The sequence below is a fragment of the Haliotis rubra genome, unplaced genomic scaffold (genome assembly GCF_003918875.1).
Source record: "Haliotis rubra isolate DU_JTF1 unplaced genomic scaffold, ASM391887v1 Scf178, whole genome shotgun sequence".
Classification (NCBI taxonomy): domain Eukaryota; kingdom Metazoa; phylum Mollusca; class Gastropoda; order Lepetellida; family Haliotidae; genus Haliotis; species Haliotis rubra.
This window is the reverse complement of record NW_025765758.1, coordinates 823454-845994: the sequence shown is the minus strand read 5'-3', so window position 1 is coordinate 845994 and position 22541 is coordinate 823454. Positions and strand designations below refer to the sequence as shown.

The 22541-nt window shown below is 40.5% G+C and overlaps 1 protein-coding gene across 1 annotated transcript in view; it reads right to left on the bottom strand.

Moving 5' to 3' along the window:
- The window catches only part of LOC124273210 (serine/threonine-protein phosphatase 4 regulatory subunit 4-like), a 110327-nt gene that overhangs the window by 28970 nt on the left and 58816 nt on the right, over positions 1–22541 (bottom strand). Inside the window, 2 exon segments of the mRNA XM_046708426.1 lie at positions 386–459; positions 1104–1251. Coding sequence (XP_046564382.1) covers positions 386–459; positions 1104–1251 — 222 coding nt within the window.

The window sequence follows — 22541 nt, the reverse complement described above, 5'->3', positions numbered from 1 at the left end:
ACAGGAATATGCTTCAGTGAGACACAGAGGAGGAAGACTGAGTGAGTGAGTTTAGTTTTACGCAGCACCCAGCAATATTCCAGCTATATGGCGGCGGTCTGTAAATAATCGAGTCTGGACCAGACAATCCAGTGATCAACAGCATGAGCATCAATCTGTGCAATTGGGAACCGATGACATGTGTCAACCAAGTCCCTATAGTCAGTCTGGAGCCTGATCAACACCATGAGATCAATCTGTGCAATTGGGATCATTATGCATCTTCGACCAAGTGTGGGTTGCGATGAAGATCAATTCTAAGCATGGGTTGCAGAAGATCAATTCTAACCCGGACCGTCACGGGTCAGAGGAGGAAGCTGGACAGGGATGAAATACAGGTACTCACATCTGACTTAATGACATCCTTGGGCAGCAGGTCGATGACATCCAGCAGAGTATCCAGCCAGGCTGCAGCAACATCTGTGACATCACAACAAACATTTCACAACATCAGTACAATACACATGTTATCTTTCTCGTTTTAAAAATAAAGAGAAGGGCACACAATCAATCAAATGTTTTGTTTGTTTGTTGTTTAACGCCCCACTCAGCAATATTACAGCTATATGATGGCAGTCTGATAATAAGTCTGGACCAGACAATCCAGTGATTGATATCATGAGCATCGATCTATGCAATTGGGATACGATGACATGTGTCAACCTCACCACCCAATCCTGTCGGTTGCCTCTTACGACAAGCATTGGTGGCAAGAAAAATGCTAACCTGCATCTTCATGGGTCAATCAAATGAAATTGTGAACAAGGCATCAGATGTCCAAGATATTTTTATGGATTAAACTTCTTTGTAATTTCTCTCACGACGTTTCGAGACCAGACACGACCTGATGAAGGGACCTGGAATGGTCTCGAAACATCGTGAGAGAAATTACAAAGAAATTTAATCCATAAAAATATCTTGGACATCAATGTACAGCTTCTAAATGCCACTGAAAGACATCATAAGGCATCAGATGATATTTCTTGTTAGCAAGAAAAAAAATCATATATATATTTTTTAAGTACAGGAAGTTGGGATCTGGGGTCATGGCGAAGATTGTGTACCTGGATCCTTGCTGTCCACGCTGCCCAGAATGGTCTGGAGGAATGTAGAAGCGTAGTTGTGGATGGGGACCAGCTCCCGCTGCAGGATCTGCAAGAACGCAGATGATGCGGCCAACTGCATCTCCGTCTGGGCCACATGCAGCACCTCCTGGAACCACACAACACACTAGATAGTCACAGAGGATATACTCCAGTCAGATGTATATATGTACGATATACTCATATCCATTGTATATAGGATATACTAGAGTCAGTTGTATAATGGTTGGATATACCCCAGAAATTGTCTATCATTAGGATATACTCAATATAATGATAATAATAATCCACTTTTATAGCGCCATTCCAGGATGAATCAGAATATCTTGCTCAAAGCACTATTATTATTACCCCGGATAACCCAAGCTGCCTGGAGGCACTAGAGGGGTAATAGTCACATGACTTATCCTACCGGGTACCCATTTTCTGCTGGGTGAACAGAGGCAATTTTGAATAAACTCACTTGCCTAAGGTGAGACCTCATGTATCACATGTGCTTTGTTGTGAGGCAAGACTGACGTCCTAGAAACTCTCAGGAGTCAAGCTGCCAAACACAATCACCCATCCAAGAACTCTCCAAGCTCAACTTTGCTTAATTTCAACTGATTTATCACCTAACCTCTACGCACACAACCACACACCACCACTAGTGTGTTGTATAAATATATAGGATGTACCATAGCTAGTTGTACATATGTAGGATATACTCCACTCAGATGTATATGTCAGATATACTCCAGTCAGATACAGTCCTTCACGCACACACACCTGCACACACCTTCACAGACACACCTGCACACACAAAGCCATGCACAGAGACGATATACCAAGTTTTTGGTGTGTTTAACATACTCAAGTTATACAAGCATGACATTCTTGTATCAGCCATCTATTTATTCAGAACATCTCTGTATTTTTAATCAATGAATTGTATTAGAAATGTCATTCAATATTGTTTATATAACTTCAGTGATGGCGTTACACTCATAACTACTCAAACGTGCTGCACTGTACCCAAGATGATGGTGCTCCACCAGGAGGATGGAGCACAAAGACCTGGGAGCCCGAACACATGCACAAGGGCAGAAAGGTCTTTGAAAAGGAGGTAGACGGAGCTTGATGAAATATTTTGGTAGAATTGAAAATAACTGGTGAACTATTATGACAATATCTGGTTCCTGTTTGTGTATCAATATCACCTCAACCAACATGATATACACATGATTAGATTCAGCTATTTCAAGAACATGCAGGAAATCAACCTTTCCTGGAAATAATATTTGGCTTTCCGGGGATGTGTTTCTACAACTGTAAAGGCAGGAGACCTGCCCCACCTGTTACGGCTACAGGCGTCAAAGGATCCGTGTTGTGTCTCATCGAACCCTCCACACAAACACACCACTTCTAAAACATGGAAACAAACACCTCTCCTCTCTTGCGTGCTCAAGGCACTAATCAATTTCCAACAAGCAATTTTACTTATTCAGGTGTATGTTGTTTGATCATCATCATCATCATCATCATCATCATCATCATCATCATCATCATCATCATCACAAGAATGTTACAAAAAAGAGGAATTATGAGACTACGTAAGGTAAAACAGATCTAAAACAAACACGTCACATAGCGCACAACTGACTCACACCTAGACCTGGCAGACATTCTGTCCAGAAATATCTCACAACAAGGAAGAATATCAGGTGAAGGTAGGGTTTCTTTATTTGATTCAGTATGTCATACAGGAGACCTAATTGAATAACTTCTGATTGATGTTATGTTATTGTAGAGATAACGTGTTTGCTGAAGCTGAGAATGGCAGGCAGCCAAACAATTAGGTGTTTCTAGGGCACTAAGACGGGACAATGCCGTACTCGTTCCCAGCGTACTTTTCGGTATTCACAGTCCTTCAGCATGAATCTCCCTTACTACAATCACCATTTAACGCAACTAACGGTATTAGTCACATCACCATCATACAAGGACACCAGTAGTTATTTCCACTAGCTTAACACCAGACCTCCTTGGCTACCATCACACACATCCAGATAGTGATTGAAATTAATGTCGGTCCTTAGGCCCGAAGCCAACTGAAAACCACTCCGATCTACAGCTTTTGTATTCTGTCCTTATGGCCGACAGCTTTATTATCACCAATAACTAAGAGAATTATTTCCATATTAAAATATAGGGACTACACATTCTGATCAGGACCCACAACTTTTTATGGTCTGGGTCCTTAGGGCCTGCAGGTTTTGAGGGTTAAGGGCAAACACTGCATCAAGATCCACTAGTCTAGCATCACACATGTCAGTCTGGTACAAGGCTACCAATAGCTATATCTACCAGGTTAACACCAGATCTACTGGCTACTATCACACATGTCAGTCTGGTACAAGGCTACCACTAGCTATATCTACCAGGTTAACACCAGATCTACTGGCTACTATCACACACAGTCTGGTACAAGGCTACCACTAGCTATATCTACCAGGTTAACACCAGATCTACTGGGCTACTATCACACACAGTCTGGTACAAGTCTGGTTCTTCAGACTTTTAAACCTTTTTCTTTATTATTCATAACTGGATTTAATATGAAACACTCATTTGATTTTTGAAAATAATCTGGCCCTAATACGCTTCCATACTTCGGATCTCCAGCTGGATGTTATGCGCATCAGTTGCTGCGCAGATTTACCGGACAGCAAGCGATGTCGTCAGAACGCTGGTAAGGTCAACCGTATGGCATAATGCAACGTTAGAATCTTATAGTCGTCAATAAAACTTATATTTCTAGGTAAATATGATGCATACCAGCATGTTTAGTCACGTAAACCACTAAAAATAAGAGACGTTAGATGCCGTGTTGCGATCGATGTGCTTAGGTGCGCTGAATTACCGGACGGCATTGTATATTCACAAGGATCTCATGGAATATCTTCAATCACAACAATTGGCTTCATGTCTGGATCTACCAGGATATTTCTGATTATTTCAATTCATTCAAACTTTATTGGGCTATCATCAGTAACATGTTCCAAGCACAAAGCTACCATAAACTATTTCTCCCTGATTCTGAGGGTAGCCATGCTCCAAGTCTGTACTGAATGAATCTGTTATATCCCTATAATTAGGCAAGCCTAGAGAAGCCAGTATTTGATAGTGATGTTGTGACAATTAATTATATAATCAGTGAAATCTGAATTAAACTAGTGATCAATTCCTTAGGCAACACTCATCAGGGACCAATTTCAGATTTGCAGCTCTAAGTCAAGTCTGTGGAATGTGGACTTGCTAAGACCTGGATAACAGTAAACAATATCAACATACAAAACTACCATTTGTTATGCCAAGGACAAAACTATGATTTACTATCAGCAGTAGCAGCAGATATATCAACAAGATGAAGAGAATTAACTTCATCAGCCAGATCTACTGTCCACTGTACATAGACCAAATACCTGTAACTAACATCAACATACATCATTGTTATATCATCAAGGACAACAGTATGATTGACCAGCAGTATCATCGGACATATCAACAGGATGAAAGGATGAAAGGAATTAACTTCATCAGCCAGATCTACTGTCCACTGTACATAGACCAAATACCTGTAACTAACATCAACATACATCATTGTTATATCATCAAGGACAACAGTATGATTGACCAGCAGCATCATCGGACATATCAACAGGATGAAAGGAATTAACTTCATCAGCCAGATCTACTGTCCACTATACATAGACCAAATACCTGTAACTAACATCAACATACATCATTGTTATATCATCAAGGACAACAGTATGATTTACCAGCATCATCATCAGATATATCAACAGGATGAAAGGAATTAACTTCATCAGCCAGATCTACTGTCCACTACACATAGACCACATGCCAAACAAACCCATCAGCACAAGCATGTGTTGACAAATCAAGCATCATTGCTTCTAAAGACCTTCACTGCCTGATGTGCCATGGTTCTATACTGAGGTGTAAAACCATGCAGAATGTTTGTTTTTTATGGAATGTGAGGGAAAGGAATCTGAGTGAGGAGATCTCCATGATGAGGTTCCAGATTCCCAGATAATCTGGCGCCACAATTTTCTCTGATCAGGACCAGCCCTCTCCTATACACTCCCTCCCACCGTATCTGACCTCTAGTCCAGGTAAACACACTAAATGGTAGCTCCAGGTACTAACAGGTATTGCAGTGGTGTATATATACAGGCAATGCTTTCGTGAGAAAATGACAGAGTGGGATTTTTATCTGCCACAGACGAGATTACTCCAAAATGTGCCGCGTAAGAAATCCTTGCTATTTGAAGACACGTTAACATTCATAAGGACTAGCCAAAGTAGAATAAAGTTTGATGCTCAGAAACCCCCAATCCCAATATATTTGCAGCATGGTCCCACTTATCCATTCCAATTTTCTTCAAAATGTAATATATTTTTTCCTCCAAATTGACAGTTCTGTTTTTAGCCGAAACATCAAGCAAGCAAAACTCTTAAATCGTCATTGTTACACAGACTTTGCCAAAATTAGCTCCCTTTGCCTTCCAAGAAAAACTGGAAGCTTCCATGGATAATGATGCTGAAGATGGCAAATTCATCTATTTTCCACTCTTTTTCCATCCCTCGTACAGGTAAAGTTTGTAAAAAACATTGCTAGATACAGTTTAAAAATGAAACAAGGCGATTACAGTTTCTTTTGTATTTATATTCCTTCCTCTGGCTCGGACAAGAAAATTGTCCTCTAACAAATATAAACATTGTCTTAACATGAATGTTTGCAGCATACCACCTACAGTTTTGACTTAATAAGTTTCATTAAATCCTATTTTAGGATATTTTTTAGCATTTCAAAACAGTTACCAACTTTGAGATGTCTAAACAGCTGTGAAATGACATCAGGGTACATTGTCACTTGATGATTTGCAATCAAAGACCAATCCATAAGACTGATATCAGCAGTAACACCTAATGACGGAGAAACCAAATGGCCAGACTACTCTACTACCTTTCTAATGAAATAAAGCCTGAATCTCTAAAATACTTGCAATGAGGCAAAGCCTGAAAATACTTGCAATTACTCCTTCAATCTAATTCTTCTTGCAACAGGAATTTTCCCATTTTCACAGTCAATGTTTTCAGACATCAATACAAATTCAATTGCCATAATTGTATTATTCGCTATCGGGCCATTATACAAGCTGCAATTCACAAACAAGGCTTTGGTTTCATCCACTGGGAGACACTACATGCATAAACCCAACTGTAGTACCATCTTCGCAGCTGTTCTGCTACAGTGCCTGATGGTATCACATGTTACCATTTCAAAAAACATGCTTTCATCATTGTCTACAGTGCCTGATGGTAACACATACTATAAAGCACATGTTTCATCATTTTCATGGCAATGTAATCCCATTCCCAAAGTTCACTCAAACATGATGTGCAGTTTTTAAGCAAATGTTTCTGTAACTCCACGAGACTTTACGTGTTGGTGAAGATAAAAGGTCATGTTTATGCATGAAGTACACTAATTCTGTTATAACAGAACTCTGTTTGAGATGGGGTCTCAGATCCCCACCTTAAGTGACTTCCAGGGTGATAGTGACTCAGACTGCAGTCCACCACCTCAGCCCCCCACCACCTCAGCCCAGGGCCTCAGCCAACCACCTCTCCAGCACCCTCTATCACTTGCATCATCCATGTGGGGTGGCACCGTGGACTAGGAGTGAGAGGCATAAGCATGCACCCCAAAATCCTCGATAATCTCCAGGGTATATGTTACGATCACTCTCCACTATACCCTGGATGCATCCACGGCTTGGCCCCATGATTTTATTACCTCCTCGGGCTGGCTTTTTATCCAATCAGGTGTCTACGCTGGGAAGTTCAGCTTAACCAATCAAAACTCACTTTACGGCTTCATAAACTATCTAACCGTTTAAACTTAGCAAAACACAGTTGATGCAGAGGTACTCTGAAAGAGGTAGGAGTTCTTTCATATATTTTTTAAAGTTTCAGATCTGTCAATTTGTCTGTGTGATTTCCCCCAAAAGTGGCACTGTGAAAAACCTGTCAGCGACTGCGACCGCTATCTTTGTTGACACTGGCAAGAACGGATGTAACGGGCGGCTTAGCTGATTGGCTACTGTGAGAATGCCGAGCCAGCAAAGGGAGGTAACATAATTATTGGGCCAAGCAGTTGGATGCATCCAGGGTATAGTGGAGAGTCATCGTGAACGTGAATACCCTGGGATTATCGAGGGTGGAGAGTGAACGTATACCCTGGAGATTATCGAGGATGGCACCCCACTTACACGCCTAACAAACCACATTTAAGGGGAGGACCTTGGGTCAGATTTTTGTTTTGTTTCGTTTGTTGTTTAATGACGACTCAGCAATATTCCAGCTATATGGCGGCGGTTTGTAAATAATCAGTCTGGACCAGACAATGTAGTGATCAACATCATGAGCATCGATCTACGCAGAATTGGGATATCATGAATTGGGATATCATGACATGTGAAAGGGTCACAACCAACTGAGCGAGCCTAGCTGGAGCAAAGTTGCCCCCATGTTGGGTTGCAGCTGAGACACCCTCAGACACGATCCCCCTCAACCTGTGACAGTGGGGCAGAAGTGCGAGTTCACTTTTTGGCATGCTGGGTGGGACCTCTATATGATATAGGTATTGGGAAGATAGGAATGTACCAGTTCACCACCGACAGTAATTGACTAAACAGGTGTTCGGCAGTGAAGCACAAATACCCCAACCAGCATGGTGTAAGTCAGTCAGAAATACTTTTTTATTTGTTATCCTACTTGCTCTGTTTTGACAAATAAGCCTTGGTCTATTAGCAGGCACAGCATGCAGACGTAACTGCTAACTTGAGACTGGCTATGAGGTTGCTCCATCTAGTCTCAGATTTACCAGAGACACAGGGATAAGCAATCAGTGTTTCAAGTAATTCTTCCTGCCAGTAATAGTAACTCTCAACACACGTGTGGTATGACGAGTCAGCAGATTCTCCGTCATCCCCAACAGAAGTTGTAACTGCAATCATGGACCTTCTTTTAGATCATAAAAACCTGTATTGGGATAACACACATAAAGTTCCGTACACCAATCAGGGAGAGAATCAGATGAGGTAGACGGGTGTGTTTTTCTCCGAGCTAAGCAGTATTAGTGCTGCTTGCCTGACAATCTCCAGTTTTCTGGTTGAATGTCTCTTGTGACGCCACCTGTGCCAGCAATCCCAGCAATCCCAGCTTCATCCTCATCTTCATCCTTCCTGGTACACTTGCAGTGATGCCCTTGTCATCAGACTAAATAAAGCCTTCCAACATGACGTAAATTACATCATCCCAGCACCACTGATTTATTCTATGGTAGAGACATCGTCAGAGCCCTTGAGGAAGCCCATGGATTGAGTGATGCAGATGTGGATGGGCCTAATGATATACACTGGCTTATGTCTCTCTGCACACTGCAGTGAAGACGAGTCATGTATCACAATATCCTCAACAGCAGTTCATCACATTCAAATATATGCTATCGTCCAATCAAGATGTGTGTTAATACTTCGTATTTCTCAGTATCAGGTCATATTATTTTTAGATAACACTTCAATGAATAATTTCACAACCAGGAAGTATTATTAACCATTGCATATTAATATGTTGAGGTTGTCATATTTTCCATGTAGCCACATATCACTTACATGACTATGAATGTTTGTGTGGTTGTATGAAAGGATGAACATTTGAATGGCTGCATGAATGTTTGAGTGGTTGTATGAAAGGATGAACATTTGAATGGCTATATGAATGTTTGAGTGGTTGTATGAAAGGATGAACATTTGAATGGCTGCATGAATGTTTGTGTGGTTGTATGAAAGGATGAACATTTGAATGGCTATATGAATGTTTGAGTGGTTGTATGAAAGGATGAACATTTGAATGGCTATATGAATGTTTGTGTGGTTGTATGAAAGGATGAACATTTGAATGGCTATATGAATGTTTGTGTGGTTGTATGAAAGGATGAACATGTGAATGGCTGCATGAATGTTTGTGTGGTTGTATGAAAGGATGAACATTTGAATGGCTATATGAATGTTTGTGTGGTTGTATGAAAGGATGAACATGTGAATGGCTACATGAAAGTTTGTGTGACTGCATGAATGTTTGAATGGCTGTAACAATATTTGTGTGATGTTTGTGTTAATGAATAAATATTTCTATGGCTGTATGAATAGGTGTGTGGCTGTGTGAGTGAGTTTGGTTTTATGCCGCTTTTAGCAATATTCCAAAAATATCATGGCGAGCGGACACCAGAAATGGGCTTCACACATTGTACCCATGTGGGAAATCAAACCCGGGTTTTCAGCATGACAAGCAAACGCTTTAACCATAAGGCTACCCCATCACACCATGTGGTTGTATGAATGTCTGTATGTTTGTATGAATGTCTGTATGTTTGTATGAATGTCAGTATGTCTGTATGTATGTTTGTATGTCTGTATGAATGTTTGTATGTCTGTATGAATGTTTGTATGTATGTATGAATGTCAGTATGTCTGTATGTATGTTTGTGTGACAGCACATGTGTTGGTGTGGCTGTGTCAATGTCAGTGTAGTAGCACATGTGTTTGCCATTTCTTTCATTAGATGATTTATTCCGGATATATCTTAGGAAGCAAAACATAACTTCTCGTTGTGATAACAAATGAGGATGATTTTCTGCAAGACTTGGGTCAAGAACGTGAGCTGTCACAGATAATGCAATACAATGTACCACTGAAGCCCTGGTTTGATGTGAGCTGCATACACGACCATCCATAATGGATCCCTTTGTGTGAATGCATCATGTCCTCAATTGAAAGCTTCCTGAACTAAAATCCACAAGGATATAAAACTTGTCTGGTGATCTAAGAGCGAAGTTAACTAGGTTTCTAATTTCTAAACTTTAATCCACAAGGCTCTAAAGCTAGTTCGGGATCTTATGTCAGAAATAAACGAGTCAAACCTAAGCATTCAGAATAATTTAACACTTCCAACCGTTAGATAAGAACAAATTTTATGGATGAACAACTTCTTTATTCAGGTGTGCGACATTTCACTACAGATTCTTGTATCGTTGTCAAGCAGGTATGATACAAGAATCTGTATCGAAACGTCGCCCCACCTGAATAAAAGAAATCTAACTTCATCCATGCCAGTTCAAGGAAACTTCTTCAAGTTCTAACTCTGAGAACTTCTATTTTTTATGGATTAAAAAAGCCACTCAAAGAAACTTCCAACCTTCAAGTTTACAAGTCTGAGAATCAATAGCCATTGAGAACCTGTTGCAATGATAACAGAACAGAATGACAGAGCAGTAGCATTTGTCCAGCATAAGGACAGACGCCATGCCATTACTAGTTCTTTATAGCAAATACATCATGGTGGTCTTGTTTTGAAAAGGAGTGAGTGAGTGAGTATGGTTGTACACCGCTTTTAGCAATATTCTTGCAATATCATGGCTGCGGACACCAGGAATGGGCTAACACATTGTACCCATGTGGGGAATCGGACCTGGGTCTTCGACGTGACGAGCGAACGATTTACCCACTAGAATACCCCCACTACCCCTTAACATCAATGAGGCTTAACGATTTGTTGTGGTTCTGACTAGAATACCCCCCACTGCCCCTTAACATCAATGAGGCCTAAAAAAATTGTTGTGGTTCTGAGCATGTTGTAACATCAGGTCTATGTGTCTTAAAATGTTTACTGAATGTCAGCTTCATATGACCTAAAATGCCTTCAAAATTTCAGCTGTGTGTGACCAATGCCTCTTGAATTTGCTTACAAAATTCCACTCCAGATGTGCTCATTATGCCAACAGTATTTCAACTCCTTCAAGGTCATTCCATTCTTTTCAAGAAATGTATTTAAAAATAGCTGATGTTCAAAGTGCATTTACAGAAAAATTAAACCCGGGACAGTTTTTCACAAAGTCATGATGACTTGAAACTGCTGACGTTGAGTGACTGTTGGCAAGTCCATGCAGCGATCATGCAGTGAGGTTTTGAAGCACTGCATCCAAGCCTCCACAACGTTCCTCCTCACCCCTGTATCTGTTTGTTTAACTTACGATAATTGAGATCCACTGCTGGTTATTATTGTAATCACTTTTGTTGATGTGTGGGGTGACTGGAGGGTCTGATGGCAGTGTAAACATGCCCCATACATCCCCGACAACAACTGATAGTCCATCTACAAGCATGTCAGCCTTACAGGCAATTTAAGATGGAAAAGGATATAGCTATCTATCGCCATCTCGGGATCACACTTTAGTGCTGAAGGTGTACATTGTATTGATTGTTCCCGCTGTGTTGTATATTGTACTGGTTGTTCTCTAGATGTTGTACATTGTACTAACTGACCATCAGAAGCTGTCACTGTTGTATATGTTAACTCCTTCAAGTCCTTGTTCTCTGAATGTTGTAAAGTGAGCTGACTGTTCTCTGAATGTTGTAAAGTGAGCTGACTGTTCTCTGAATGTTGCAAAGTGAGCTGACTGTTCTCTGAATGTTGTAAAGTGAGCTGACTGTTCTCTGTATGTTGTAAAGTGAGCTGACTGTTCTCTGAATGTTGTAAAGTGAGCTGACTGTTCTCTGAATGTTGTAAGTGAGCTGACTGTTCTCTGAATGTTGTAAAGTGAGCTGACTGTTCTCTGAATGTTGTAAAGTGAGCTGACTGTTCTCTGAATGTTGTAAAGTGAGCTGACTGTTCTCTGAATGTTGTAAAGTGAGCTGACTGTTCTCTGAATGTTGTAAAGTGAGCTGACTGTTCTCTGAATGTTGTAAAGTGAGCTGACTGTTCTCTGAATGTTGTAAAGTGAGCTGACTGTTCTCTGAATGTTGTAAAGTGAGCTGACTGTTCTCTGAATGTTGTAAAGTGAGCTGACTGTTCTCTGAATGTTGTAAAGTGTACAAATTGCTCCCTGTATGTTGTAAAGTATTTACAATATTTATGATACAAACCAACAATTTTAAGACCCAGAGCTGCAGATAAAACTTTTTAGGTCTTTGCATACTCGCTTGTGTTCATCTCAATTGGGTATCCTAATTTTCTTTGAGTAACCAAACAAACTGTACCCACCTCACTCAAACTCAATTGAGTATTTTGCCATTTTCTATTAATTGTAAATATATAATAAAGTTTAAATGTTGGTTTACATGTTTAATGCTAAGATAAGAAAGACTAAATAGAACCTCCCAACATACCTCAGTTATTTTATCTATCCATCGGAATGCAAGCTATGACTTGACATTTTTGTGTGTATGCATGTATGATCAAATGTATTGAGTATTTATAAAACTTCAAGCATACATGTACGCAATAGACTTAATAGGAATTGAGTTTTCACATAAATATTTGCGTAATTTACGCAGATATGCAGCTTATCTCTACCTCTGCAACCCATGTAATATAAAGAACCTTTCCAAACTGTTTACACTGTAAGCAGGAAGTTGTAAAATTTCCACCACAATGTATGATATTTGGCTGATTAACAGACAATATCTAACCATGTCTTAAATATCCTCTATCTGGAGGTAACGAGAGATCAACAGGTGAAAAAGCCTTCAGCTACTCATCAGCTCCAGGTGATGCGTCAGCATGCACCAGCCATTCCCACCTCTCCATCCACAGCCAAACCCCTTCATCCTTAGTCCAACACATCAAACCCCTGCTTCATCAGCCAAAACGGACTCTTGGGCTACACCACACGTGAGTCACAAAGATGGACCATCCCTTTGGCAGCCATCATCCTACCCATCCAAGATGATATATGCATCCGTAACTTCAGTTTAATAACCCTGCCCAAGGCCCACTGACAGAGTGGGCTTACCACTGAAACTGACATCTAACGTCTGATGACTTTCATCTCATCAAAAAACAACAACACGGAAACTGAACAAATTAAAATTCAAAGTGGGTAGTCACAGTACCATTAAATCCTTCTTTAGTACCCATCAGATAAAAAGTCTGTGAGCAATCCTTCTCAAAGCAAAGTTTTTATAGATCAATGATGGGTCATAACAAATTTGATTAATTACATACTTCAAAAAGGTGAAAACTACTAATTTCTAGATACAATCAGTTACTACCTGTACAGCTAATTACAGATCAGTAAAAGAGTCAAGATAAACATAATCCTAAATTTATGGAACCATATGCATAAAACTTCTTGGGCATCTTCAAATATCAGATATATGGCCATGTTTCTTTAATATACTTTTAAGTTTGGTACGTCTGACATCATCAACAGCACATGTAGGGTCAAATGGGTGAAAGGCCCATTTTTACAACTTCACCAAATAATCTAAAAATGGGAAAGTTGCTGACCAGGGCCTAGATTTTCGAAGAACTCTTACAGCTAAGTTAGTAAGTGCAATACATTAACATGAACTTACGACTATCTTAGCTCTAAGAGAGCTTCGAAAATCTAGGCCCTGAAATGGATGATTTATCTTCTGTTGTACAGTTTATCTACATGCCCAAGGAATATCTTGCTCATGTTCAAATAGAGGAAAAAATGCTTCTTGACAACCTCAATAAATCAGCCCATTGACATATCATATCCTTACCCATTTAGTCTTGTCAGTGGTCGGAAACATGCAGCTGTTCAATGTTTCAATAGACTGAGCCTAGTTCTCTGTCACATGATAACAATTGATAACTTTAATACAATTCCGGATAGTCTTGTTCAAATGTTGAATTATTAAAATCCTGTGTGTCAAAATGCATCCTCCTACATCATCCTTTTGGAATAACGTTATTACATGGTAATAAATAAAAAACAATTTTTAAAGACAGAAGCCATCAAACTAACAGAACAACAATGTACCAAATGAACACCCTCCAGCATGCAACCGAATTTAAAGTATAGAACCCAAGCTCCTTACGGGTACCTATTAACTGCTTGGAGTAAAGAGCATATGTGACCAAAGTCACTTCCCCAAGGACCTGTGAAGATCTTGGTTAGAATTGATCTTCAGGAATCCATGTTTGTCGTAAGAAGCGACTAACCGATCAGGTGGTCAGGCTCACTGACTTGGTTGACACATGTCAATGTATCCCAATTGCGTAGATCGGTGATCATGATGTGGATCACTGGATTGTCTGGTCCAGACTTGATAATTCACAGACTGCCGCCATATAGCTGGAATATTGCTGAGTGTGGCGTTAAACAACAAAACAAACAACCAAGTCTAACAATGCAAATCACAAGGCCATGAGGCAACCCACGTGCATATGTACAGTAAATGTTCTAACTATCACGTGTTCCTGCGATCCTACTCCAGCACCGCATGTCAGCACACGTCTACACCTGCTTGTTAACGGTCGGACCACACAGCCATCCTGAAGTGAACCTTGGGACCACTAAATCCAAGCATCTCAAACATCAGAAGAATCCCACTGCACTAATTACCACCCCATAACACACAACCAAACGCACACAACTAAACACACACGCACCACACTAACACTCAAGAAGCCACAAATATTTTCGCTTAATATTTTTGTTATATTCAACTCTGTCAGATTCAGGAAAACTTTTCGCCTCAAGCGCCCAGCACCGATTGAGAGATGTTGCTATTTCGAGTAACTCCGTCGGGAAAACATGGAGCATAAGAAAAGTGAGTAGAGATTTGCATTTGCACAGAGCCTGCCTGACTGCACAGTGTAATACCTTCTCCGACCTGCAACAAACACTCTCATCATGGCAGCTCAAGAGGTAAAACACAGCACTGAAATAGCTGTTATCCTCTTAGCTTTCAACCCAGTAACCGCACATAATATATGTGGTATTATGATATATTAGTGCCACATGTAATAAAGTCTAATCGACAAAAACATGAAATTGTGAATGTTTCAAAACACAGCCGACTCGGCACATTCATCCTGCAAGGCATATCGGTAATTTGATCTTTACTGAACATTTTAACTTGAAAGAGACTTAAGGTTAATGCATGTGTTTTTAATTTTTTTTTTTTTCAATGTGAAATTTAAATGGCTTGTTTTAGATGAGAAGAGAGACCAGTCACGTGACTGTGAAACTGACATTCATTTTGATACCTTTGATTCGGTACCTTTGATGTTCATACGATGTCAAAAGGTATATTTTGACATGACGTAAATATGGAGACTATACTTCCTGGTTTCTGGGACCCATTGGGATTTCTTTTGCACAAATACATACTTAAGTGTATTTTCTGATGATTCAGACACTTTAATCTTTAACTCAGTGGTTTTATCACCATACATTGGGAAAAGTGAAAGATATGACAGTATGGCTGGTCATGAATATCTCTGCTTATAATCACCCATCACAGTGAACAAAACGGAAGATGTGTACATGCAAACTATAAATTGATAGTGACAGTCTGACGTCAATCTACGAATGTAACTTAGTGTCCAGCTGACACAACTTTCAATGATTCTAATCATCTTTCAATCATCGTTCAATGATTGGCCAACTGATCAATGATGACTAACATTTTGATCACCACAGGTTCATTAACAACTTCAGAAATCTCTCACTCCATGATTATAATGTCGACATTTTGACATTCTGGACATGATGAACATGTATTGTGACATATTGCTATGACCAATGTAGTTGTGAACAGACCTTTCTTGTCAAATATTATTTAAATCCATTTGATGAAACCCAACTTTGAAAGGTGTTACTGCAGAGCAATTTGATCATACATCTCCTCTTGTGGAACTATTTCATTCTGTGATGCAGCTTGTTTCTGTGTGTTTGTCAGAGTAAACATGACATCATATGTTGTAGATGACTCTATGAACTGGCCTACATCCTTCAATTAAGGGACCGCCTCCGTGGTGTAGTGGTTAGAGCGTTGCCCGGAGAGCGGAAGGTCGCGGGTTCGATCCCCGACCGCGTCATACCAAAAGACGTTAAAATATGGTACTTGTTGGTTCCTGCCTGGTGCTCGGCATTACCCATTAAACAATTATGAGAATTGACAACCATATAGTTTGAGTGAGTGAGTGAGTGAGTGAGTGAGTGAGTGAGTGAGTGAGTGAGTGAGTGAGTGAGTGAGTGAGTGAGAGAGTGAGTGAGTGAGTGAGTGAGTGAGTGAGTATTGTTTTACGCCGCTTTTAGCAATATTTCCAGCAATATCACGGCGGGGACACCAGTAATGGGCTTCACATGTTGTACCCATGTGGGGAATTGAACCCGGGTCTTTGGCGTGACGAGCGGACGCCTTAACCACTAGGCTACCCCACCGGCCCCATATAGTTTGAATGTTCTCCGTATGAGGGCCATACTGTATGAATGTCAAAGCTTGCGATCTATGACGGTTCATATTCCAATGAAGAGAAAGTCAGTTCTGAAATAAATTCCTAGTTTGTCATACAGACCCTGAAACAAATATATCCAAGAAAGCCTGTGGAAGTCTTAAGAATATGTGGCAAGTCTAGATTATCAATTTCAGGAATATGAAGAAACTTTCTGGGCTCCTTTTCATTATATTTTATGATTATATTTTAAGAACCATTTTTTCCTGTAAAATATCTTCATATTAAGAGACGAGAGAGAGTATGGTTTTACGCCGCTTTAAGCAATATTCCAGCAACATCATGGCGGGGGACACCAGAAATGGGCTTCACACATTGTATCCTTGTGGGGAATCGAACCCGGTCTTCGGTGTGACGAGTCAACGCTTTAACCACAAGGCTACCCCACAGCCCCTAGAGACTAGACATTAGTCTACTAAATTCTGAAGTAAATGTGTAAATACTGTTAGTTTATGTGTAGCTGCTCTCCACCATTTCTCCTTGTTCTGAAGGCAGTGCCATCCCCACTGCTGAATGCTGCCATCCTACAGCCAGGGGTAAAATCATAACGATGCCCATATTTCTGACATTTCCCTAGTGTGCAGGTATAACCTTCCTGTTATTGTTGGCATTTGATTAGCTGATTGTGGACCTTGACCTTCATGAGACTACTTTTGCTATTTTCACATTCTGATCACAAGAACATTTTTGTTTACGCTTGAAATGCAACCAAATAAATTAAAACAAACTGGTGTAATCATAACGGTTAATCTTATCATCAAGCAGAAAAACAATATCCTATTTTACAAACACATGTACAGCAGATTATTATTTCACTGATTAAGCTTGTGCTAGTTATCATGATCCAGGACAATGAATGAGTGAGTGAGTTAAGCCAGTGAGTTTAGTTCTAGCTATATCACAGCAGGGGACACCAGAAATGGGCTCCACACAAGAGTACGGATGTCGGGAATCGAACCTGGGTCGTGGCATGACGAGCGAACACTTTAATCACCAGGCTACCCCTACCGCTCCTGAACATCACTGAACACAAACAACCAATGTACAGCCATCAGGCCTACCAAAGAAAACTTTCCCACTGTGCAGAAAAACGCAGAAAAGCCCACAGTAGTCGTGGAAATAGCAACATAAACACATTACCTCGCTATGAAAACAGTAAAAACGGCAACGAAAAACTATGAAACTACAACATTTTTACATCAGTGAACTTTGACCTCTACTGCGCTTCATTCCAATTTCCAAGCAACCATGAATCGCCTCGCGTAGAAAAAGTATTAAATATGTCGAAATTGCTGTCAATCATTTCATACGAATGGAAAGTAAACTAAACAAGTGTGCACACAAGTATCATGATGATAAATGCCAAATAACACAACAGAAATACTTAAAAAGGAATGTTACTTTTGTCCAAGCTGGAAAATGTCAACATGCGGTCAAAACTTCCTCTTCCATGTGCGCATGCGCAAAATCGAAGTTGCAGGCTCTTCGTTTTTTAGGCAGTTTTAGCGATTTAAAGTTGCCGTTTTTACTGTTTTCATAGCGAGGTATTATGTTTATGTTGCTATTTCCACGACAACTGTGGGCTTTTCTCTGTTTATCTGCACAGTGGCAAAGTTTTCTTTGGTAGGCCTGAGCCATGCTACCTTCAACTGGCATCACTTCAGTTCTCCCTGTTACTATACAGAAGTACTTGCCAAGTCTGAGTCATCACTACATAGCTGAGATACTGTCAGTGTGACATTAAATTTTAAAGTCCCTGAAAACATATAATTTTGACAGAAACATATAAATCTACCTAAATCAAAATGGTGTGACGGTAGATTCAGAGGCAAATCTAGACTTGCTTCATTTCGATCTTACCCATTACAAAAAGGACTGGCCAGAAGGAAAACAAAATTGGTTCGATGAATGCAAGACAGGCTATATGAAGATGGTACTTAACAGCTGTTTTTGCGGATTCCTCTTCAAATAACGTGTGGTAAAAATTAGAATATTACACTCACTTCAACTTGATATCAAGTTAAAGTTCCTCGTAAAAGCTTGGAAGATTATTTCACTTTGGACATGAAAATGACATTAAATAGAAGCTCACAAAATATCCAATTAATTCTTCTCACATATGGTCATATTTTGGGATTCAATTTACCAAATTATTTTCAAGCACAACATTGAATCCAGGATTCAACTTTTCATAGCTATTGCTCCTCCTATTAATTTGCTTTTAATGTGCACATTTTTATTTAAAAGAAGCTCTAAACCCCAAACCTAATTGTGAAAAGTATATTCGATATTCTCTGAGAGTGACGATAATAAAATATTTTAAAAAATGGAACAACATTATCCTGATTTTACAGTGAAATTTAATAATGATACAATTATAATCTTGTTTTATGATAATTTGTTGCCTTAAATGAGGATTGAGAAAGAACTTTTAATGATGACCATCAACCAGGGATAGCAATATTTGCCTAGCTGTCATTAGTAATTACCTAGCTCATAATTTTAAACATAATGTGTAGACTGGGATGGGGTTAGTACTCCCATCAAGGAGGGGGTCACACCATCATGGTGGCAGCCTAGGGCTCCCTCAATCAAAAGGTGTAGACAGTGGAGGAGTGAGTACCCCTAGCAAGGAGGGGGTCACACTATAAGTCACAGCCTAGGACCCTCTCAATCATAATTTGTACACTGGGAAGGGGTTAGTACCCCTAGCAAGGAGGGGGTCCAACCATCATGGTGGCAGCCTAGGGCTCCCTCAATCAAAAGGTGTAGACTGGGATGGAGTGAGTGCCCCTAGCAAGGAGGGGGTCACAATATCACAGTGGCAGCCTTGGGCTCCCTCAATAAGAACGTGTAGACAGAGAGTTGGTACTGGAAGCATTGAGAGGGGTCAAATGATCATGGTGACAGACTGACTGACTGACTGGGTTTAGTTTTACGCCGCTTTTAGCAATATTCCAGCAATATCACAGCGGGGGACACCAGAAATGGGCTTCACACATTGTGCCCATGTGGGGAATCGAACCCGGGTCTTCGGCGTGACGAACGCTTTAACCACTAGGCTACCCCACCGCCCGATCATGGTGGCAGCCTTAGTCATAATGTGTAGACTGGGAAGGGCTTAGTGCTTCCAGCAAGCAGAGAGTGACACAATCCTGGAGGCAGCCTAGGGACTTCCTCAGTGATAATTTATCCAACTGACAGTCCTATAACTTCTATAGCCAAAGAAAACCAGGATTCAAACCCATGACAACAGCCTCCTGGCATGCCCAAGGGATGCAACTCTGCACAGAGAATTTGCTCACCTCAGACAAATGGGACACCCATGCCTGGAAGCATCTTTAAGAGTTACATGAACCACAATGATAGTCCCAGCCACTGCCTCTACTTCAGGCCTGACTATCAGTGATTAAAGATGCAGTTCACTACAGAAGCACGACCTGCCAGGATGCAAGGACACCTGTACACATGGATACAGAGGCAGACAGATAGGAACAAGAGGGTCTGCCATAAAACAAATTTTACGGACCATCTATTCAGGTCACGCCTTGGTGGCCATAGAAGATGTACACGGAGCAGACAGGAGACAGAGCTGAGAGGGTCTGCTCGTAATGCAAATTTCACAGGCCATAGCCAAGGGGAAACTTGGATCAGAATCAATTCACCTGCTAAAAAAACCCGGTATTCTCTCCAGCAGTTTGCAATATGCCACAATCTCCAAACGCCGCTGGCTGTGTTATGAGAGGAGAAACCACTTGTTAGAGAGAGCAGCAGCCGCAGCAGGTATACACCTGAGATCTGGCATCACACATGGGACCAGTCTAGCAGGGATTAGGGATCCACACACCACTGGTCCATTGTAATAATGTAGATGGGTATTGAGGGGGCCTGGCAAGTACACACAAGTTCATCACATTCCCCCATCCATCTGCCACATCTTGTCACTTCAGGAGCAAATGGAGTAATCTATTGGACAACAACCAACAGAAATAGAAAGAATTGTTTGGAATGTATGTTTAGTTGCTGGGGTGGAGCTGGGCCTGTGTTTGTTCCGTGGGCCAGGATTGAGCAGATAATGGTTATGGTTCGAACAAGATGTTCGTGTATATACATAGGCATTGGTAGATATCATCTGGGAATAAAAGCTTCCAGCATTCCACTCAGGACATATATTTAGGAATTTGTACACTTGTAACAGGAAGAGATTGCTTCCCATCAAGTCCTCACACAGTGGATATAAGCCCTGTTGGCAAAATATCATGTCAGTACGTCCATGATTCATTGTTTGTTGTTTAAAGCCAGACTCAAGAATATAAAAACTATGTTATTCTTTGATGTGGTGGAATTGGGTTAAACGTCGTGCTTGAGAATATTTCGCTCATATGACGACATGCATGCGTGTGTATGTGTATGTGCGGTTGCTTGTACTAGCCCAGACTTAAGCGGGTTTTATAGTGCTAGCCCACTGAGATACCATGCCGCAGTGAAGCATGAATACCCCACTCAGACACATTATACTGACTCCGAGCCGACCAGTCCTTGTTGTACCCATTAATGCCGAGCGACAGGCAGGGACCAACAAGTACCATATATTAACGTCTTTTGGTATGATGCGGTCGGGGATCGAACCGCGACCTTCTGCTCTCCGGGCGGACGCTCTAACCACTACACCACGGAGGCGGTCTTGTTATTCTTTGAATACACAATGCCATTTAGAAAGTGGTCAAATGTAACACGTTATATTTGGGATTACACTGTCTCAGTAAAGTACAGATTCTGTACTTTTGTTGGGTTGAGTCCCATCCGGGAATCGAACCCACATCCCAAAAGTCAGGCACTGAATTACCAGCACACAAATTAAGATATCTATGTTATGCTTGTCTGTGAATAATTGATTCTGGGCCAGACAATCCTAGTGACTGATATCATGAGCATTGATCTGCAATTGGGATACGATATCGATGTCATCCATCAACCAAGTCAGTGAGCCTAACCCCCCTTAGTCCAGACATTCACGATACATTTGACTGAAACTGACAATACAGACAATTGAAGAAAAGGGGGCTGATTGTTGTTCTGGTTACATTAGGTCCATTAGCAGTTGATGCTTGTAAAGCATGAAATGGATGGAATAGGAAAGCTTGAAGAACTGCTTTATTGCATGTCATTGTACCCGATGTTATGAAATGTTGCTCATTATATCCATCACTGGTTTGTCTGGTCCAAACTTATTTCGGACTGTGTCAAATATTTGAAATATTGCTGTGAGTGGCATGAGCAAACAAAAACAAGGTGGACCAAACCGTTTAGTGAGGGTCTGCATTATGAGCAATTGCCTACTATAAGTGACATTATTTAATTTAGTCTGTAATAGAAGGGTTTGATTCCCAACTATTGGCTGTGATAATGGATTCTGATCTTATATACTACTTGTAGGGCACATAGTTTCAGGTCTGATCATATATACTACTTGTTGGACACATAGTTTCAGGTCTGATCATATATACTACTTGTTGGACACATAGTTTCAGGTCTGATCATATATACTACTTGTTGGACACATAGTTTCAGGTCTGATCATATATACTACTTGTTGGACACATAGTTTCAGGTCTGATCATATATACTACTTGTTGGACACATAGTTTCAGGTCTGATCATATATACTACTTGTTGGACACATAGTTTCAGGTCTGATCATATATATACTACTTGTTGGACACATAGTTTCAGGTCTGATCATATATACTACTTGTTGGACACATAGTTTCAGGTCTGATCATATATACTACTTGTTGGACACATAGTTTCAGGTCTGATCATATATACTACTTGTAGGGCACATAGTTACAGGTCTGATCATATATACTACTTGTTGGACACATAGTTTCAGGTCTGATCATATATACTACTTGTTGGACACATAGTTTCAGGTCTGATCATATATACTACTTGGACACATAGTTTCAGGTCTGATCATATATACTACTTGTT